Source organism: Phyllostomus discolor, chromosome 11 (genome assembly GCF_004126475.2).
Source record: "Phyllostomus discolor isolate MPI-MPIP mPhyDis1 chromosome 11, mPhyDis1.pri.v3, whole genome shotgun sequence".
NCBI classification, from domain to species: Eukaryota; Metazoa; Chordata; class Mammalia; order Chiroptera; family Phyllostomidae; genus Phyllostomus; species Phyllostomus discolor.
The window spans coordinates 23,985,817-24,003,224 of NC_040913.2; the positions used below are offsets into that span (position 1 = coordinate 23,985,817).

At 35.6% G+C, this 17,408-nt stretch overlaps 1 protein-coding gene across 2 annotated transcripts in view; it reads right to left on the reverse strand.

Annotated features, from left to right (window-relative positions):
• BORA (BORA aurora kinase A activator) overlaps positions 1 to 17,352 on the reverse strand; it is a 27,272-nt gene extending 9,920 nt beyond the window's left edge. The window contains exons 1-9 of one of the 2 annotated variants that reach the window (XM_036011298.1): positions 17,124 to 17,352; positions 16,061 to 16,225; positions 14,130 to 14,236; positions 10,745 to 10,790; positions 7,428 to 7,509; positions 3,076 to 3,141; positions 2,488 to 2,544; positions 1,847 to 2,073; positions 1,151 to 1,283 (exon numbers count right to left, since the gene is read on the reverse strand). In XM_036011298.1, the coding sequence (XP_035867191.1) occupies positions 1,151 to 1,283; positions 1,847 to 2,073; positions 2,488 to 2,544; positions 3,076 to 3,141; positions 7,428 to 7,509; positions 10,745 to 10,790; positions 14,130 to 14,236; positions 16,061 to 16,210 (868 nt within the window). In that variant the 5' untranslated portion in view covers positions 16,211 to 16,225; positions 17,124 to 17,352. Of the gene's footprint in view, positions 1 to 1,150; positions 1,284 to 1,846; positions 2,074 to 2,487; positions 2,545 to 3,075; positions 3,142 to 7,427; positions 7,510 to 10,744; positions 10,791 to 14,129; positions 14,237 to 16,060; positions 16,227 to 17,123 lie in introns of both variants that reach the window. The other variant, XM_036011299.1, reaches the window with a different exon arrangement.
• Positions 17,353 to 17,408: the final 56 nt, after the last annotated feature.

Genomic DNA, 17,408 nt, shown 5'->3' on the forward strand with positions numbered 1-17,408 from the left:
AGCTGCCCTTCTTATCCAGTTTGGTCTTCGGTGCTTTCAGCCACTTGTGGTCAAATGAGGTCCAATAACGTTAACTGGGAAATTTCGCTTTAGTAATAACCCCCCACCCCAAAATAAATGGCCATCTTCAAAAAGAACTCATTGTAATAATGATCAAAGATACAAAAATTAAAGCAGTAAGAGACCTTTTTGTGACGCACCAAATTAACAAACTTCAAAAAGAATGATAATACCAGTGTTTATGGATGGGGAGAAACTGACTTTCTTATACACTGTTGATGAAAATTTCAATTGGTACAACCTTTCATGAAGTAAATTTGACAAAGTTCATCAAGTCTTAAAAACATTCACCCGTTTTGACCAAATGATTCCACTTCTGAAAATTTAACCAAGGGTATAAATATGGATAACACAATATATATACAAGGATAATCATGAGTTATATGATTCTGAAAAATTAGAAACAATTTGAATGTTTACCAACAGTTGAAAACAAATAATACATCCATGAAATGGAATATTAGATAGTGATTCAAATTCATGGTTATAGACAATAATAACTTGAACGACCTATCAAAAGTACACATAATAAAATGCTCTGTAAAGAAAAAAGGACAGAGAACTGTGTGAGTGTGTGTGTATGTGACCCTCTGTATACGTACAAACACATTCACAGGAAGGACTAACAAAAAATACCATTTTCAGTTTTCTGCTTGTCTTTACTATAAATAGGTTTTGAGAAATTGACATACTGCAAAGTGAAATATATAAATTTCCCCATGCTACATTTGCTTTAAAAACCCTACTCAAACACATGCATGTTTACAAAATATGAAATCTAATTGCCAAAGTGTAAACCTACAGTTGAGAAGCAAAACCAAAGCATACCCCCAGCCAACCTATCTCTAAAATTGCCATCTTTCTTTGATTCCCTTTATGAGAATGCCTGATATAAATACTGCTAATCAAATTACCTGTATTTAACACTAGAGTACAACTTTGCTGAGAATCTGTTTTTATAGGTAAATTATTCTTTTTTGTAAAAAAAAAAGTTTCTAAATTTTAAAAGGTTAGAACAAGCTAAAAAGAGCCTCTATAATAACAAAAATTGGTTAAAAATTTAAATTAGGTATTACATTATGAGACATACCTGAAAGAGGTGCTTTTCCTATTTGAAACGCAATTGGTGAGAAAGTGGGTGAAGAAATAGGTGAAGGATTGGTTATACTTCCCAAACTGTATTTTTTTGCACTACCCTGAATAGGGCTTGAAGAAAACTGCCCCTATGATAAAAACAAATAATTGAAATATACCGTTCTCGTCCTCAACTTTTATTTTCATCTTCAAAACACATTTATAAAGTAGATCATATAAACTTTGATCTCCCTAAAGTAAAGATGCCAAGTCAAGGCATCTTGTAACAAGAATAGCTAAGAAAATTGTTACAAAAATTTTGAAGCAGAATCTGTTAGTCAATATAAAATATAAATGCAGTGTTTAAATAAACCACTATATTTCATACTAAGCAGCTGTTCATGAAAAATTTTAACTAAATTGCTTCATCAATGCCAATCCTGTTGTGTCACACTGAAAATCTTAATTCAGTGAACAAGTTACATTGAAATTCCTTGAGACACATGATAAATTTGATGATCCCATGTACCTCTAAATGCAAAATTGTAAAATATAACGAAAAACATTCCTGAATAATGAAAATGTGAACTAATATAATCCTTATGAAATATAAAACCTAAAAGGCAACCATTTCTCAAGTGCAATACGGGCACCAAGGTCCAATTATATCTGTATAAGAAAATAACCAGCCACTTTTTAATTCACTCCTTACCGAACTTGGCGTCTGCACAGGACTCCTACACCGAACAGGAGATAAATCTATTGAATAGAAAACCTCGAGTGATGTTGGAGCACTACTGGGAAGACTTCTAGGAGAAGCCGGAGGTAAGGAGTCAGAGATACTTCCATTGCCATCTAAAAACAGCTTTCTTCTGAGGGACGAAGAACTAAGGTTTCCAGGAGATTGATCCGCAAACTCATCAGCTCTAAAATAGTCACCTACATTTAATGTTAACAGAGCAAAAGTCAAAGCTAGTCATTTTGAAGAACAATTAGACTTCAGTTACATGATTTTTCCAAAACCACCATACACTGTATGTTTGAATTGGTTTCAATAGAGCAAAGTTTAATAACATTATGTGATGTTTAAAATCTGAAATTATTCCTTCCTTTTTGAGTGCTTCATTATTATTATTATAAGTAACACCAGTAAGGTGTTTGCATAAATAGTTTATGTCTATAGAAAAGATCACTGAGATAAAAAGGCTAATTTAGGCCAGATTTTAAAAAATGGAGAGAGATTTCAGACTAGTTCCCTGACTTCTATAGAAAGAAGCACTATTTCTATTTACAAAAAGCCATTAAAACAAAACCTTTTAAGTTATTAAAGGTTTAAATAAATACAATACTTACCTAATACATTTTCTATATTAAAATCCACAGGAAGAGACAGCAATGTCTGACAAGCAGCTGGAAACAAGCAGATAAAAAAATACAAGCATATGGATAAATCAATGCAAGCATATCACATACAATCTACCATGCGCTTCCCAATCAAACACTTTCCCACGATGTTCCAGCCAAACTCAATTATTTCATTTATGGATTGTTTTGCATAACATGTCACCTTCCTGTAAGTGGTTTCCCATACTTTCCAGCACCGATATAAATTGTAAATGGCTCAAATTAACTCCTGGCTGTTCTGCTGGCATTTGAATAAAAAGAGAAGTCAACCCATATTTGGGGATAAATTTCCCAATATTAACAAATTAAAAAATAGATTTTCAAAACTAAAAAGCAATTTCTATGCTTTGAACCCCCCTTAAAACATGGCTTGATGTATCTATTCTAATTATTTTTAAAAGTCAGCTCTTATATAGCTCATTAATAAAAAGTACACAATTCCAATTCCAGAGTAAAGTGTCACTACATAAACTGAATTTAAAATTAAATATATCTTAATGTGGAACATACATCTTTCCAGAATATATTCATACTCACCATTACTTTTCTCAGAATGGATGGTCAGCTTTCTTCCAATTGGAGATTCATTATTTACATTAATATCTGTAAAACATTTAAAGTAAAAATCTTACATTTTATATTCTTCATCTACTTTAGGGGTTATTTTTCCACAGTGGAAAAAAAAAAGAACAAAATGGAAACTTTTATTTTACATTTTAAAAACCAATGTCTGAGGACATGTGGACAAAACCAAGGCGGAGGGTGGAAGCAAGGGAGCGAGGTGGGTTTGGAGGGGGTGGGGGTGAGGGAGAAAATATGGACAACTCTAATTGAACAATAAAATAATTTAAATTGTATAAAAAGAAAAAAATAAAAACCAATCTGCATATATAAGTACATAATGTGACATACTTCTGTTAAGTTTATCTTTTTTAATTTTGAGGGAACACAAAGATAAAACTTGAAGGATTATTACTGTATAGCAAATAAGGAGGCAACAAGTATCATATTTTGCTGTGTATAATGTACATTTTCTGCCCAAAATTTTGAGGGAAAAATAAGGATGTGCATTACACATGGGTAGTACCTGAAATACCTTGTACCTGTTCTTGTGTTTTGTAATTGCTCCATAAAATTTCTTGTACCATATGTTCATAAATAAATGCTAAAATTCCTTTATAATACAAAAAACAAGAATCTAAACACAAATAAATAAATAATTGAATTAAAAAATTAAAACAAAAGATTTTCCCCCCCGAAAGTTTGGGCCAAAAACATGGGTGAGCATTTTACATGGCAAAATACAGTGACACGTGAAGGAAAGCACGGTTGCGCTCTGTGATACCAAGCTTGAAAGGCTGGATGAGTGTTAGTCATCCTCAAACAGCTCCTCTGTCGCTTAATGTTTTTGAAAAATGGGTTTAGATAAATTGTCTGAATTAAAATGCCAGATCATTTTGAGAAAACCTAAAATTTGATATAAATAAAACCAAGTTCTTTTTTTTTCACAACAGGAGTCAAAATATAGCTGCAAATAATTTTTTAAAAAATTGAAAGTTAACTAAATACTAAGCTTTATAATTTGAAAATCACCAGGTTAAAAAAAAATGACAAAAATAACTAATATAAGCAAAAAACAAAAACAAAAAAAGGAAAAACAAGGAGGCAAAAAACATCCCAGAAAGCTTAAAATACAATAATAGAATAAATCCCAGTAACCTAAGAAACCTAAATAAGTAAATGGATGAATGAGTAAGTAGGTGGGTGGATAAATAAGTTAAAGTCTCCTCCTAAATACTATCAGAATTGGTAAAAAATAAAATTCTAGATTCAAATGCCATTTTTTGCTGTAGGTGGTCTCATGGCATGGAAATGTAGCTCAGCACTCACATGGAAAACCAGTGGGGAGCGAGTTGGCACACAGGACCACACCCACTGAGAGGTTTTCCCATGGGGAATCAGGCCTGCATTGTACCTAGATTGCTACGAGGCTTGCTTTTGCTAAAACTCCTTCACCCTGAATTGAGGCAGTAAGAGCTTACTGTAACTTCCTAAAGTCTGTACTAAACCTCCCAAGAATGGAGTGTAACTGGTTCAACCACTTTTCCCCTTGGTCTGCAACATCCTTCTCTTTGAAGTAATTAGCAACATTCTTTCCTTTGTTACCTGTAAAAGGTAATCAATTACCTGTAGGAGTCTGTGCATAGTAAATGAGGACCATCCTCCACTAATGTACCCAGAAAAGCAATAAAAGCCTGTCCTGGCAGGGGCCAGGGCCCTCTCTCCCACTTAGGGAGCGGCAGCACCATCCCTTTTTCTCCACAGGACTTCTGTAGTCTGTATTTGTTCACAGCAGCCACAACACACATGGATCACACACGGATCCTGCTGGCTAGGATCCCTATCAAGGTGGCATGACCTTCTTCTATAAGGCAAACGCCAACAAGGCACTCCATAGCTGAAAACCCTGTATAATGTCCTTGCTTTTTAGGTTAGAATCCAAATACCTTAAACATGAAATGTGAACAATGTGATAAGGAGTCTAAATGTATAATTTAAATGTACTGAACTTTAAAAAGCCACATCTGGCTAGTGTCTACCACATGTGAAGAACTGTAAATAGTCTGAGATTTCACCCTCCTTGCACAATGACAAGGTAACGTGTCAATGTTCTAAGGAGGCTGAAGACATGGGACTTGTGGGTCAAGACACAGAACTTCACTGTTCCCAGCACGGCAGGGAGCAGAAGCTTATGTTCACGTCGGTTCCCTTCACCCCTAAGTCCCAAGGAGGTGACATGAAGCCCAGGTGGTTGTGGCACACACAGTGGGTTTTCATCACAGCCAAGGAACCCTAAACTTGGGAAATCCCATTCTTTTTTTTTTTTTAATTACAGTTGCCATTCAACATATATTAGTTTCAGATGTATAGCACACTGGTTAAATATTTATGAAGTGATCCCCCCAATAAGTCTAATAGTCCCACGATACAACATAATCGTTATAATATTATTGGCTATATTTCCTATGTTGTACTTTACAACCTCGTGATTATTTTATAACTGCCAATTTGTGGGAAATCCCATTTTTTTATAAGCTGTGAGCAAACCTGCTCCAGAGGAAGACACAAAGCCTACTTTCTGCTCTGGAGAGATTCACTGTCTCTATCTTCCAAGGACATTCATACTTTAAACGTCCTTGAAAACTTAGTTTGGGAACAAGCCTATATGTATCACTCCTCACTTCATGTGCAGAAATGTGAGACACAGAGAATTGTCTCCCAACACCATACTGGACAGTGCAGCTCTGGAGCTCACCCACTGACCACTGCACTCTGTCGTCATGGGCTGGACTAGATCAGCATGTCACAGAAGCTGTCATATTTTTCGCATCTTCTTGATCCTGTATCACTGTAACTAACACAGGATACTTGATATATAAAATTATTTTATTAAAAAGATCACATAAGAAGGTCAACTCACCTCTTCAAAAATAAAAAATTAAAGAATTTGGGGGGAAAACGTGGTGTCTATGAAAATGTCAATCTGGAGCCCTGGCTGGTGTGGTTTAATGGATTAAGTGCTGGCCTGTTCCCAGTTCAACTCCCAGTGAGGGCACTTGCCTGGGTTGCAGGCCAGGTCCGCAGTTGGGGGTGCGCAAGAGGCAACTGATAGATGTATCTCTCATACATTGACGTTTTGCTTTCTCCCTCCCTTCCCCACTCTCTAAAAATAAATAAATAAAACCTTAAAAAAAAAAAAGAAAAGAAAATGTCAACTTGGATATAGAATTTTAGAGCTAGGAGGGACGTTACAAACAACCTTGTAGTCCAACCCCTTTATTTTACAATACACAAAACTGAAGTCTAAAGAGATTGAATAAGTTGATCAAGTCACCCTTTCTGTTTTACAGTCAGTAGCAGGAGGTCTACATCCACTATCACAGCTTGTAATGGCCGAGGACACAGACTCTGAAGGGAAGATGCCTAGTTTCGAATCCAGGTTCTTTTACTTTGATCATATCTATAGTCCTGAAACATGCGTTCTAACCTTTTTAAAACTAGGTTTTCTCACCTATAAAATGGGGATAATAATAGCACTTACCTCATATAAATTTCTGTGAGGAATTACTGAAATCACTTAGCACTGTCCCAGCACATGGGAAGTGCTCAATCCGTTCTACCCATTATTGTTGTGGTTTTGATAAAGAATGGAACAAATATTCCCTTACCCTTAGATCACAATGAACGCTCGCTACGTAGAAGAGGGGGCGATCCCACTGAAATGAGGGATGCATGTACACAAAGTAATATCTGAACACTGCTTACAACTCAAAGGATAGTGAGAGCAAATATAACTGTTTCCTGGAGGTAAAAAAATATTTCAAAATTACTGGCATGCCCTTCAATTTGCTTATTAATTTTGCAGATAATCAGCTGCATTCCACTGTCCCCGAGGTCAAGTGTCCATCCTTCCTCTACTTTTATAAGAAATCAGCAAAGTAACAAAAGAGCAAAGCAATTTAAGGATTTCATTTAAAAAATTAACCTTCAAAATCACTGCAAAAGTCAGTAATAACTCTTAGCTCTACATTCAGTACCAACTACTTCTGCATCTACAGAGCCTCTATCACTATCATTATACGTGATACAATGGTCATGAAGAAAAAGTTAAATTCAGAATAGAATGGCCAAAATCCCAAATTCAGTGCATTTAAGTCAAACTTGAATTCTAACACTTAAATAGTTAAATCCTATGGTATACCTAAATTTAAATTATAGCAAGTTCCTTACCAAACCAGGTAAACTAACACTTCATTATATATCACTTCACATTCATGGAGTTTTATAATTTTATGATTTTTATTCAAATGATTTTTTTGCACACTCACATTTACTGGAATGATACTCTGAAAGCTGTTTCCCTTCATGATCAGTCCAAGGAGAGGGTACGATGACATCCTTAGTGAAAAACTGTAAGATTAAAGTCATACAGTTAGACATAAATTCCCCTCAAATATAAAAAGTACCTGTGTTAACTCCAAATAACCATCAGAAATACTATATACCGACTTACAAGTTATAATTAAAAATTTTAATACTTAAAAGCACAAATGACCTAAAGTGAAATGGGAGAAATTTAAAGTACATATAAAGAGAAATCTTAATACTCCAAATCAACCACTTAAATTTGAAACTTGCATATTATGCGTAGGGCATTAAACACAGAAAATGTACTTATAATCTCTTCCCCACCTTTTATTTGAGGGCGAATGACAAAAGGAAGGAAGAAGAAGATGGAATAAATGGAGACAGACACCGACAAGTAAGCTAGTATGAGCGGTGTGCTAGAGCTGGCTTGCATCAGCTCTCAAGATCTAACTATTAAATTTTCAGGAATTGTGTGCAAAGCTAATGTTAAAAATAAACTAAGCTGCAAGCAAATCTGAATCATAGTAATGTGTACTTGAAATATATAATCTTATTAACAATGCCACCCCAATAAATTTAATTTAAAACAAACAGTGTTAAATAATGCAAAAGAAATTGGGACCAAAGTTAGTATGTTCAATGTTGGCTAACTCTAGATGGTAATATAATCTAAAGAAATATTATTTCTGTAATTTGCAATGTAATTTTGGTGGTTTGTCATTTTTTTCTCTGAAAGAAAATCAAATTGTGTATTAATATTTTCAAATTAAAAAATAAAATCATAAATTTACGATAAATTATATTAAAAATACAAGTAATAAATACTCAAAAGCATCGCTTGCTACTATTTTACTCCGTTCTCAATATTTACGCTTGAGGTTATGTCTTTTGATCTGCACGGTGGAATTCCTATATACAATGGTCTAACCTGCAGTTCTTTTCCCATTCAGTGATGGAACCTGAGTAACATAAATTTGGCCACAGTTGGAATATTTCCATCACAAATAGCAGCAATCACTAAAACTCATATTCTTTCCACAACCAGATAGCCAGCTATTACACAAACACACCACCATATTTTCAAAAGGAGATAGAGCATGTGGATACATGTCTTCCTCTTTCATTCTAGATGTAAAGTTAAGCCTCACACTATATTCTCCCCTTCCCTTTCTATGTTTTGGGGGCAACTCAGAATGTTCTCTTTACATTTTGCTATACCTATAACAAAGAACAAATTTCCTTGACTAAACTACCTATGAATGCATGAGGAAAAGATGCAAAAGGGGGGGGGCAAAGATTATGAAGTAGATAATCCCAGAAAAAAATAGAAAGAACCTCTAAAATTAGGAAACCATGCACAAGTTCACTCAAAATGAAACATATACAAATCCAAATAAGCAGATAAAATCTTAAAGTAGTAAGAGTAGCACAAATTAAAAGGTTGAAAACAACCAGTATTGCAGATTTGAGAAAACAGGAAGTATCACAATACAGTTGGGAAAAAAACTGGCACCACCCTTTGGGAGGGCAAGGTGGCAAGGTTTACCAAAACTGAAAACACAAAGCCTCTGACTTAGCAAGTCCATTTCAATATACAAAAATATACGTACAAGGTGTTCACTGAAGCATTATTTGTGATAGAAAAACACCGAACACAACCTAAACAAATATCAATAGGGGCTGAGTTAGGTTATGATACATTCATACAATGGAATACTATGGTATTACTAAAATTGGTGTGTGCTGATAATAAAGAAATAAAAAAAATTAAGATGCAAAGGAGTATGAGAACAATGATCCTACATGTGTAAAACACAGGGTCCACCACAAACAATGCCTTTTTTTATTACAAAATCTTCTATTTCAAATCATAAGCACATAATTCTGTAACATAACAGTATCACACTCAAGTGTACCATATGACATTTTAAGTGAAATGCTCAAATTAAAACGATACATTATTACACCCATATTATTATCCTACTAACCACACTCAAGCAGGCCTTGCTTCTGCCGGACCCTGCATTTAAAGGACACGTGCTATCACATGCATAAAGTTAATGACAGTATAAATGTTACAGTAGTTACTTATAGAAAGTGGGGTGGGAGAACAAGAGGCTCCTGGTTTTCATCTGATGTTTTATTCACAGTTTGAGCTTTTTATTTTTACTGTGTATTTATTCTATTTTAAATATGTACATGAAAAACTTTAAGTTGTTTGATACATTGACCCTAATCTTCACTTTGACTTCATTTTCCTAGTCTTCTGCTGAATTTCCTTTTAAAGTTGAAGATTCTAAAAAGAAAGCATATTTTCCAAAATGTTGGGAAATGGGAAAGAGTCTGAGAATATTCAACTGAGGAGGAAGCAAGTGATTAGATCAGAATGAACATTTTGAATTACAAGTTAGATTAAGTAGATAAGGTTTGGAGTAAAGCACATGAAATGATTTTTGAATAGGCTGTATCTTAAATGCAAGGTGACATCACCAACACTGAAAAAATAAGGACAGAAGGGGCCAGAACTCTGAACAGGCTGCAGCTAAGTCTTTTGGGGCACAGAAGAGCCGCCTTTAGCTAAGGAATAGAGGTGGGTAGAGAGGGCTAGCGAGGGAAAAGGGAAAATAAAAACTGTTCCCATGGCATATAAACTCTGAGAAAGTAGCTAGACAGATAGCCCCTACTTGCACTCTAAGAAGGGCTCAGCAGAAAAACAAAAATGGAAAGCTTAGCTCATAATTTGTATTTAAAAAAAAAACACCTCTGTATTTGTAAAACACCTTTTCTACTTATCAGTGAGACATTTTATTTCATGAAATACACTGTCTTAAAAATCCAAAGTATTAACAGCATCAAAAGAGAAAACCATTACCAAGGCCAGTCTGGATTTTCCAGGTCTAAAACCATTTAACTTCCTCTACCTAAACTCCACAAGTTTGTGCTAATCAATATTCTGAAGGCACAAGGAAGGCAGAAACTTGCTAGACCCTGAGAATGAAAAGATGAATGAAGCACAATATTGGCCAAAAATGAATTCAGTCTAGGGGAGAAAAATCACTAAGTCGATCACAATAGTAGATAAGTACGAGAGGCGTTGGAATAGCTGGAAAACATCCGTCTTACGGGAGCACAGAGGGACACTCGTACAGCTGGGGACAGGCAGGTTGGTGTGGAGCTAGGACAGGAAAGGATTTGAAGGAAGTCTTCCTAAAAGTGGTGGCATGCACGTGAAATTGATGCTTCACTGGTTTAATGATCAGTAACAGTTTTAAGTTACCTCTTCAATGGCTTTTTGTCTTTTGTCTTCCACATCTTTATCTATTCTATACAAAGATAAAGAAGAAAAATAACCAGGCCATTATTTCAGCTGATTGAACATTTAAAATAATAACCTTTCAAAGAAATGATTTCTTTCTTTTGAAAACTGACAAATGTTAAGCTCACTTTAAAAGAAAAATTGGAATACTTTGCATTTAGTTAATGATATTATTTAGATATTCAGCATTGCGCTGTTAGGCTTAACTCTCTTATTCCATTCACAGTTTGAAGGGAATAATATTTTCTTTTACAATGTTTAAAGTGGTAGTAATTTAAAAGTTGCTATTAACATAATGGAAGTTAAATAAACTTTATCCTTGAATCACAGCAAATTAATAAGTATTTCATTCTACAGAAATCTAAAAATTCATTTTCTTCAATCATAAGCAAGTTTATCAGTCATATTTTTAGAATCAACCCTTACTTTGAAATAGAAACTATCACTTAGTCAGCTGAATAGACAAAAGTATTAATTATGAAATAAAATACCAACAATAAAAAACTTTGTCCAAATGAATCTTTTCACTTGGTACAATACATGATTATAATTACAAAAATTGATTAGCTGTGTGATTTAATATAAAATGTCTGGTCTCAGGCACAAGGCATATACTTGCCAAAGGACTCGGCAGTTAGCCTTGTAGAACCACTTCTTTAATCTGTTCCAGGAAAGAATATTTGCTTCCATCAATAAATTAGTAAGATACTTTTTTAATCTCAAAATCTTTTCTCATATATATATATATGTTTATGGTTAATAACACTTATGTAATAATGCACACATTTCAGAAACTAAAATCAAGTGGGTTTTTCAAATAAGGAAATTATGAGAAAGACTTCAGTGATAATCCCCATGTCTCAGTTTAAACAACACCCATTTTGAGGATAACTCAATTCTCTTCATCTCATCACGAACATAACTAGGTCAAAATGATGGTGTGTAATAACACTAGCACATAGTGTTAGTGAGGTCTGATCTAGCATCACCCCACTCAGAAACTTTTTGCTGCTTCATCAGAGGGACTCCAGTGACCTGAAATGTTCAGGTAACTGCTGGAAGCAGGGAAAATCAGCTTGGCAAAATATTGTAGGGCCAGATTATGCAAGGTCCTATAACTCACATAGGGTACAGTATCCTGACAGCATGACGCATATAGGTTACAGATAGGCCCTGAATGCATTCTTAGAGGAGAAGAGGCTGTGGACTGCTGACCTCTTGTATGGGAAGATTCCTCTGTTTATACCACTATGCCTTAGAATTATTTTTTTATGCATACATAGCATGGCATGAAAAGGGTGGGAAGCACTGATATAGGGAACTTGGATTAGATAAGAAGAGACATCAAAAGTCATTGCTAGGAATGAATCAACCTGTTTTAAAACTCTACTTACTAACCTTGGTAGAAGCCATAATCATTCACTGAATTACATTAGTAAATTAAATAAAGTTAGGGTCTTTAACCACTCCTTACTCCTACCCTATATCTACTGACATACACCAAGATTCATAAACGTGCCCAGACAATATGTCATTTATTAGTAAGTATAGGAATGTTGTGTCACAACTCTGGTTAATGGTATTACTGACTCTAGAGGGTAGGAATAATGTCCTCTACATACTTCTTCAGTGTTCCTTTCATGCCTCAGGGCTCAGTGAATATCTCTTGACTTAATAGATAAGTTTTTCATGGTTGAATATGTAAAGAGGCAAAATAAAGCATATAGTTTGTGTGAAACAAAAAATTAGTCTCATTTGTGACTCATTTGCTTTTAGATATTCTTTTTACTTTCTCTTTCAAACGTATTTCAATTTAAGTGAAAATTCTTTTATGCTCATTCCGCATTCTATTCTCTTTGGATGGACATTAGTTAATTAATGAATGGTCATCAAGTTACCAAGCCAAGAGTGGAAGGAATAGAAAAGCCAGACAAATATTTTCGAGAGTATCTCAACATGTGTACATCTTTGTGTGACTAAATTCTAAAGAAAAATGATTACCTATTATTTTGGACAAACAACAAATGTATCTTACGACCAAAAATTAAAAGCTGATCATACCAGTATTCAACTTTCTCAAGTTAAAAATTAGACTATAAAACTGACAAGAGTCCCTCAGACTAGTAATAAAACTGTTATTTATAATTTGTAATTACAGACCACTGCAGCCCTGACTGGTGTGGCTCAGTGGGTTTGGTGTCATCCTTGTAAACCGAAAGGTCGCCAGTTTGATTCTCAGTCTGGAAATATGCCTGGGTTATGGGTCAGGCCCCCAGTTGGGGCTGTGTGAGAGGCAACTGATCAATGTTTCTCTCTCACATTGATGTTTCTCTCCCTCCTTCTCTTCTCCCTTCCCTTCTCTCTAAAAATAAAGAAAGAAAATCTTAAAAAAAAAACACTGCAATTTGTAATAAAAAACTTGGTCTGTTCTACCAAAAAAGTACCATATTTTTAGGACTATAAGACACACTGGACCATAAAATACACCTAGGTTTTAGAGGAGGAAAATAGGGAAAAAAAATTTGAAGCAAAAAATGTGGTAAAATATTTAATAATCTGTGACCCTGCTCCACCACTCCCCCCACCACAGTGAGCCAGGTAGGCTACATTCAGACTATAAGACACACCCCCATTTCCTCCCAAATTTGGGGGGGGGGGGGGGGGGGGGGGGTGCGTCTTATAGTCCGAAAAATACGGTACATGCTCTCATTACATGAGATTTTTTTAAGCAGGGTAAGTCAGAGGTGTACAAGTGCTTGGAAACCTACAGAACACATCAACAATGAAGTTAAGGCTAATATGATCACTAAGTTGGATTCAAGACATTATAATTCAGATCCCCAAGTGTCCTATGTCAAAGTCAGATGAAGTCTATGGAAGCCCTCTTTGTTGCTAATAGATACCCTTCCATTCAATGTGTCTTAACCTGGAAAGCGGATTTTTAGGTTTCCCTAAATGCATGTGGCCATGAAACAGTATTTTGCTTTACCATATACCCCCCAAAAAACAAAACGATTCAATGGCAGAAGCCACAATTATGTAGAAAGGTACAGATTTCAAAACGCCCTTCCCTTTTCCAAGTGCTGAGGAGGCAGAGTTGTCCCATGAGTAGCAGAGGGAGAGGTTATCTCTGAAAGAGGGGAACTCCTACCCGAATTTGGAACTGTTAGCAAGGGGATCTTTCTGGGTGTAGTTTTTGAACTTACTTTTCATTTAGATAAGATAAATCTGTATTACAATTTTTCCTCCTTTATATTATTACATATGAAAATATTCAACTCTGGAATTTCCTTCTCTTCACATGAGAGTATGTTATTACACTTTGGTGCAAGAAGGGGAAACTTACCGAGAACGACTTAAGTACAAGGCTTGACGATGAATGTCTTCTGGGTCTATTTCTACAGGATTTATTACAGCTAGTTGATCAATAGACCACCTAAATTTTCCTGGGGTCTTGATAAGAAAAAGTGAACTTATGAATAAAAGCAAACTGAAATAATTCATCAAAATGCTAACCACTGTCAACCTCAAAAATAATGTGAATGTTTGTTTATATTATTAAAATATCTTATGCCTCTTATTTTTAAATTTGATTTTGCCACAAAATTAAATGGCTAGTGGTAGTCAAACAAACTAATTTACTTGATTGTATGTATCTCTTTTAAAATATCCACTCTTGTCTCTGGGTGATTTTTTAAATTATATAATAGGTAAATCACAGTAGAGTATTAACAGTATAGAAATTCTACAATTGCCCTGGCTGGCATAGTTCAGTGGATTGAGCATGGGCTGCAAAATAAAGGGTCGCAGGTTCGATTCCTAGTCAGGGCACATGCCTGGGTTGTGGGCCAGGTCCCCAGTGGGGGCCACTCGAGAGGCAACCACACATTGATGTTTCTCTCTCCCTTCCCTTCCCATCTCTAAAAATAAATAAGTAAAATCTTAAAAAAAAAAAAGAAATTCTACAATTAACACTCATCGGTGATGGCCAAGTAAAGGTAAAACTCTTAGTTACCAAAAGTATTTACTTTCAATAAGAATGAACTAAAATTAAAATCCTAACTACAAAAGTGCCTTCAAAAGCTCATAAAATAGTTGATCCTTAAAGTAACTATAATTGGTAACCAGTGCCCCCTCTCTTTCAACTATCTAACTAAAGAAAACTCTTAACCAAATTGTAAACTGTAAGTCAGAATATACTTTTGACAAATTCAGGTTTAACAACCAAAGATGCCATACATCTGGCTTTGAGGATTAAGTTGAATCATTCCATTTTTTAAAATTAAGACTAATATGTAAATAAGATTTAATATGATTCAATTAAAAGTGAAGTCAGATTAATGACTTAATATAAACTATATAGCTAAAAGTTTCCTCTAGGGCAAACCTGCTGCAGGCTGATATGAACATGTAGCATAAATGCATCAACAACCGCTCATGTTGTTGTTTTCTAGATAATTTACTAGATGTAAAGGTCAGACTTCAAAAGATATTCTCCAGTGTAGCCAATAACAGGAAAAATAAGCCTTCCCTCATCTCCAGAAGAACACTTTCCCTTCCATAGCACCCTTATGCTTAACCACTAGTCACAGCACATTGTCATATTCTTTTGAAGTTGCTAATTTAGTCCTAATTTGTCTATCCCATTATGCAAGTTATGAATGGTTGAGAAAAACCCAAAAGAATATTGGCATTTCATGAAAATTACATGAAATTCAAGTTTCAGTGCCCATAAATAAAGCTTTATTGGAACACATCCATGTTTATACATTTACATATTGCCTATGGCCACTTTTGTGATACAAGCACAGGTGAGTAGTTGTAACAGCAAAGCCTTAAATATTTACTGACTGACTCTTGACAGAAAAAAGTTTGCTGACCCCTGCATTAGTAATGGCCTGACTTGTTCACAGTGTAACCTCTATGCCTAGCACTGTACTTGACACATAGCAGCCTTCAAATAATGTTTGCTGAATAAACGAGAATAGACAATTAGATGACATAGCTTCTTCTCTAATATGGTATTGGTAGATATATCAACTATAGACAGCACAATTGTAGGAAGCTAACATGTTATTTATTAAATAAAAAAAGAGAGAGAGGAATGTTAACTAAAAAAATCTTCTAGCTAACTTATTTTTAGCCCAACCACTAGATTATAATGAACATTACAACGAAAAAAGCACATTTTAAGTAATATAAGCTCCGTGGTAACCCCTTACCTTGTAGATATTTATACTTAAAAGTATTTGTAAACACTAGTTAAAAGTAACTTACTGGTAATTTTGTTGATTTAAAAACAGGACTGGAGACAGTTTGTTCATGGAGATTAGAATAATCACCAGGACTTTCAAAAGGATTTAAAACGGGGATCCTTCCTGGAGTTTCCGGTGTTATTTGCATTTTTGGTTCTTTGACATCTCCCATAGCACAGAAAAAAAAAAACTAAAGAGAAATCAGAAGTATATATAATGAAATTACTAAGTTCCACTGACATTCAATTTGACAATTAAAATGTATTCAACAATCATTACAAAAATTAACTCAAAACCTAACGCTGTTGGAGCTTTTCTATATAGCTTACAAAAGAAATCACATATTTTCTCAAATGATCCTCCAAATAACCTTGAAAACTAAAGAAAGGTATTAGTGACATCATTTTGTACAATTAATAAGCTCAGAGAACTTAAGTTTCTTATAAGTACCAGTTAACCAAAGTGAATGAGTTCAGGTCTGCTTTCGAGGTAACTAAATGTTACAATAGGCAGAAAATTCCTTCCAACTAAAGGACTTATACCTCTAGCTTTTAGTTCATTATATCAAGTCTCTCAACACTTCGACATCCTTCTAACATCCCAGCAAATTCCTTTATCAAACTGCATTTACTAAACAAGTATTTGCGACAAGAGACCATAAACCTTGTGCACGCGTGCCCTTCTGGCAAATTAGCTGCGGCCAAGGAAGTATGACCGATTAGGGATAGGAAATCAACCGCCTTCGGTTGCCTCTCTTTAAACACTCTCCTTTCCTTGAGAACCCCAGGGTAGAAGGCGAAGCTGCATTACTTCCAGTAGAAAAGGGCTACAATTAGTGAAAAAGAGTCTCCACTTCTTGGAAGGGTGCAGCTGGCTCCCTTGGGTGAAAAGCACAGAAGGACACTCACGCAGGTGTCACCTCCAACCCACGCTGTTACTCTTTCTTAGTGTCCCTCCCTACTCCTGCACACTCTCACGATCCTCCCCATTCATCCCGGGGCTGGCGGACACGAGGGTCCGAAGCCGGGAAAAGCGAACTCTCCAATTCGACACAGGGGAAGAGCCAGGAACTATAAAGAACGTACCTAATGGTGTGTATAAAAAAGAAGTCCCCCAAAGGCCACTCCAGCGTTCCGAAGGGGCCAAGCCTGTTCCCACAACAGGCACAGACTCTTTAACTCCCCGCTTCCGCGCTGTCTTACGCCAACGAGGGCTCGGGCTTGCGGGCCATTGGCCAACCGCGTCGCACCGCTGTCCGCGAACCAGCCAATCGCACCGAGGCGGCGTACCACATTCGAATGGCAACTCCACGCTTCACATTCCGCGCTGAGTAACAACGCTCCAAATTCAAAATCAACCGAGCATCCAGC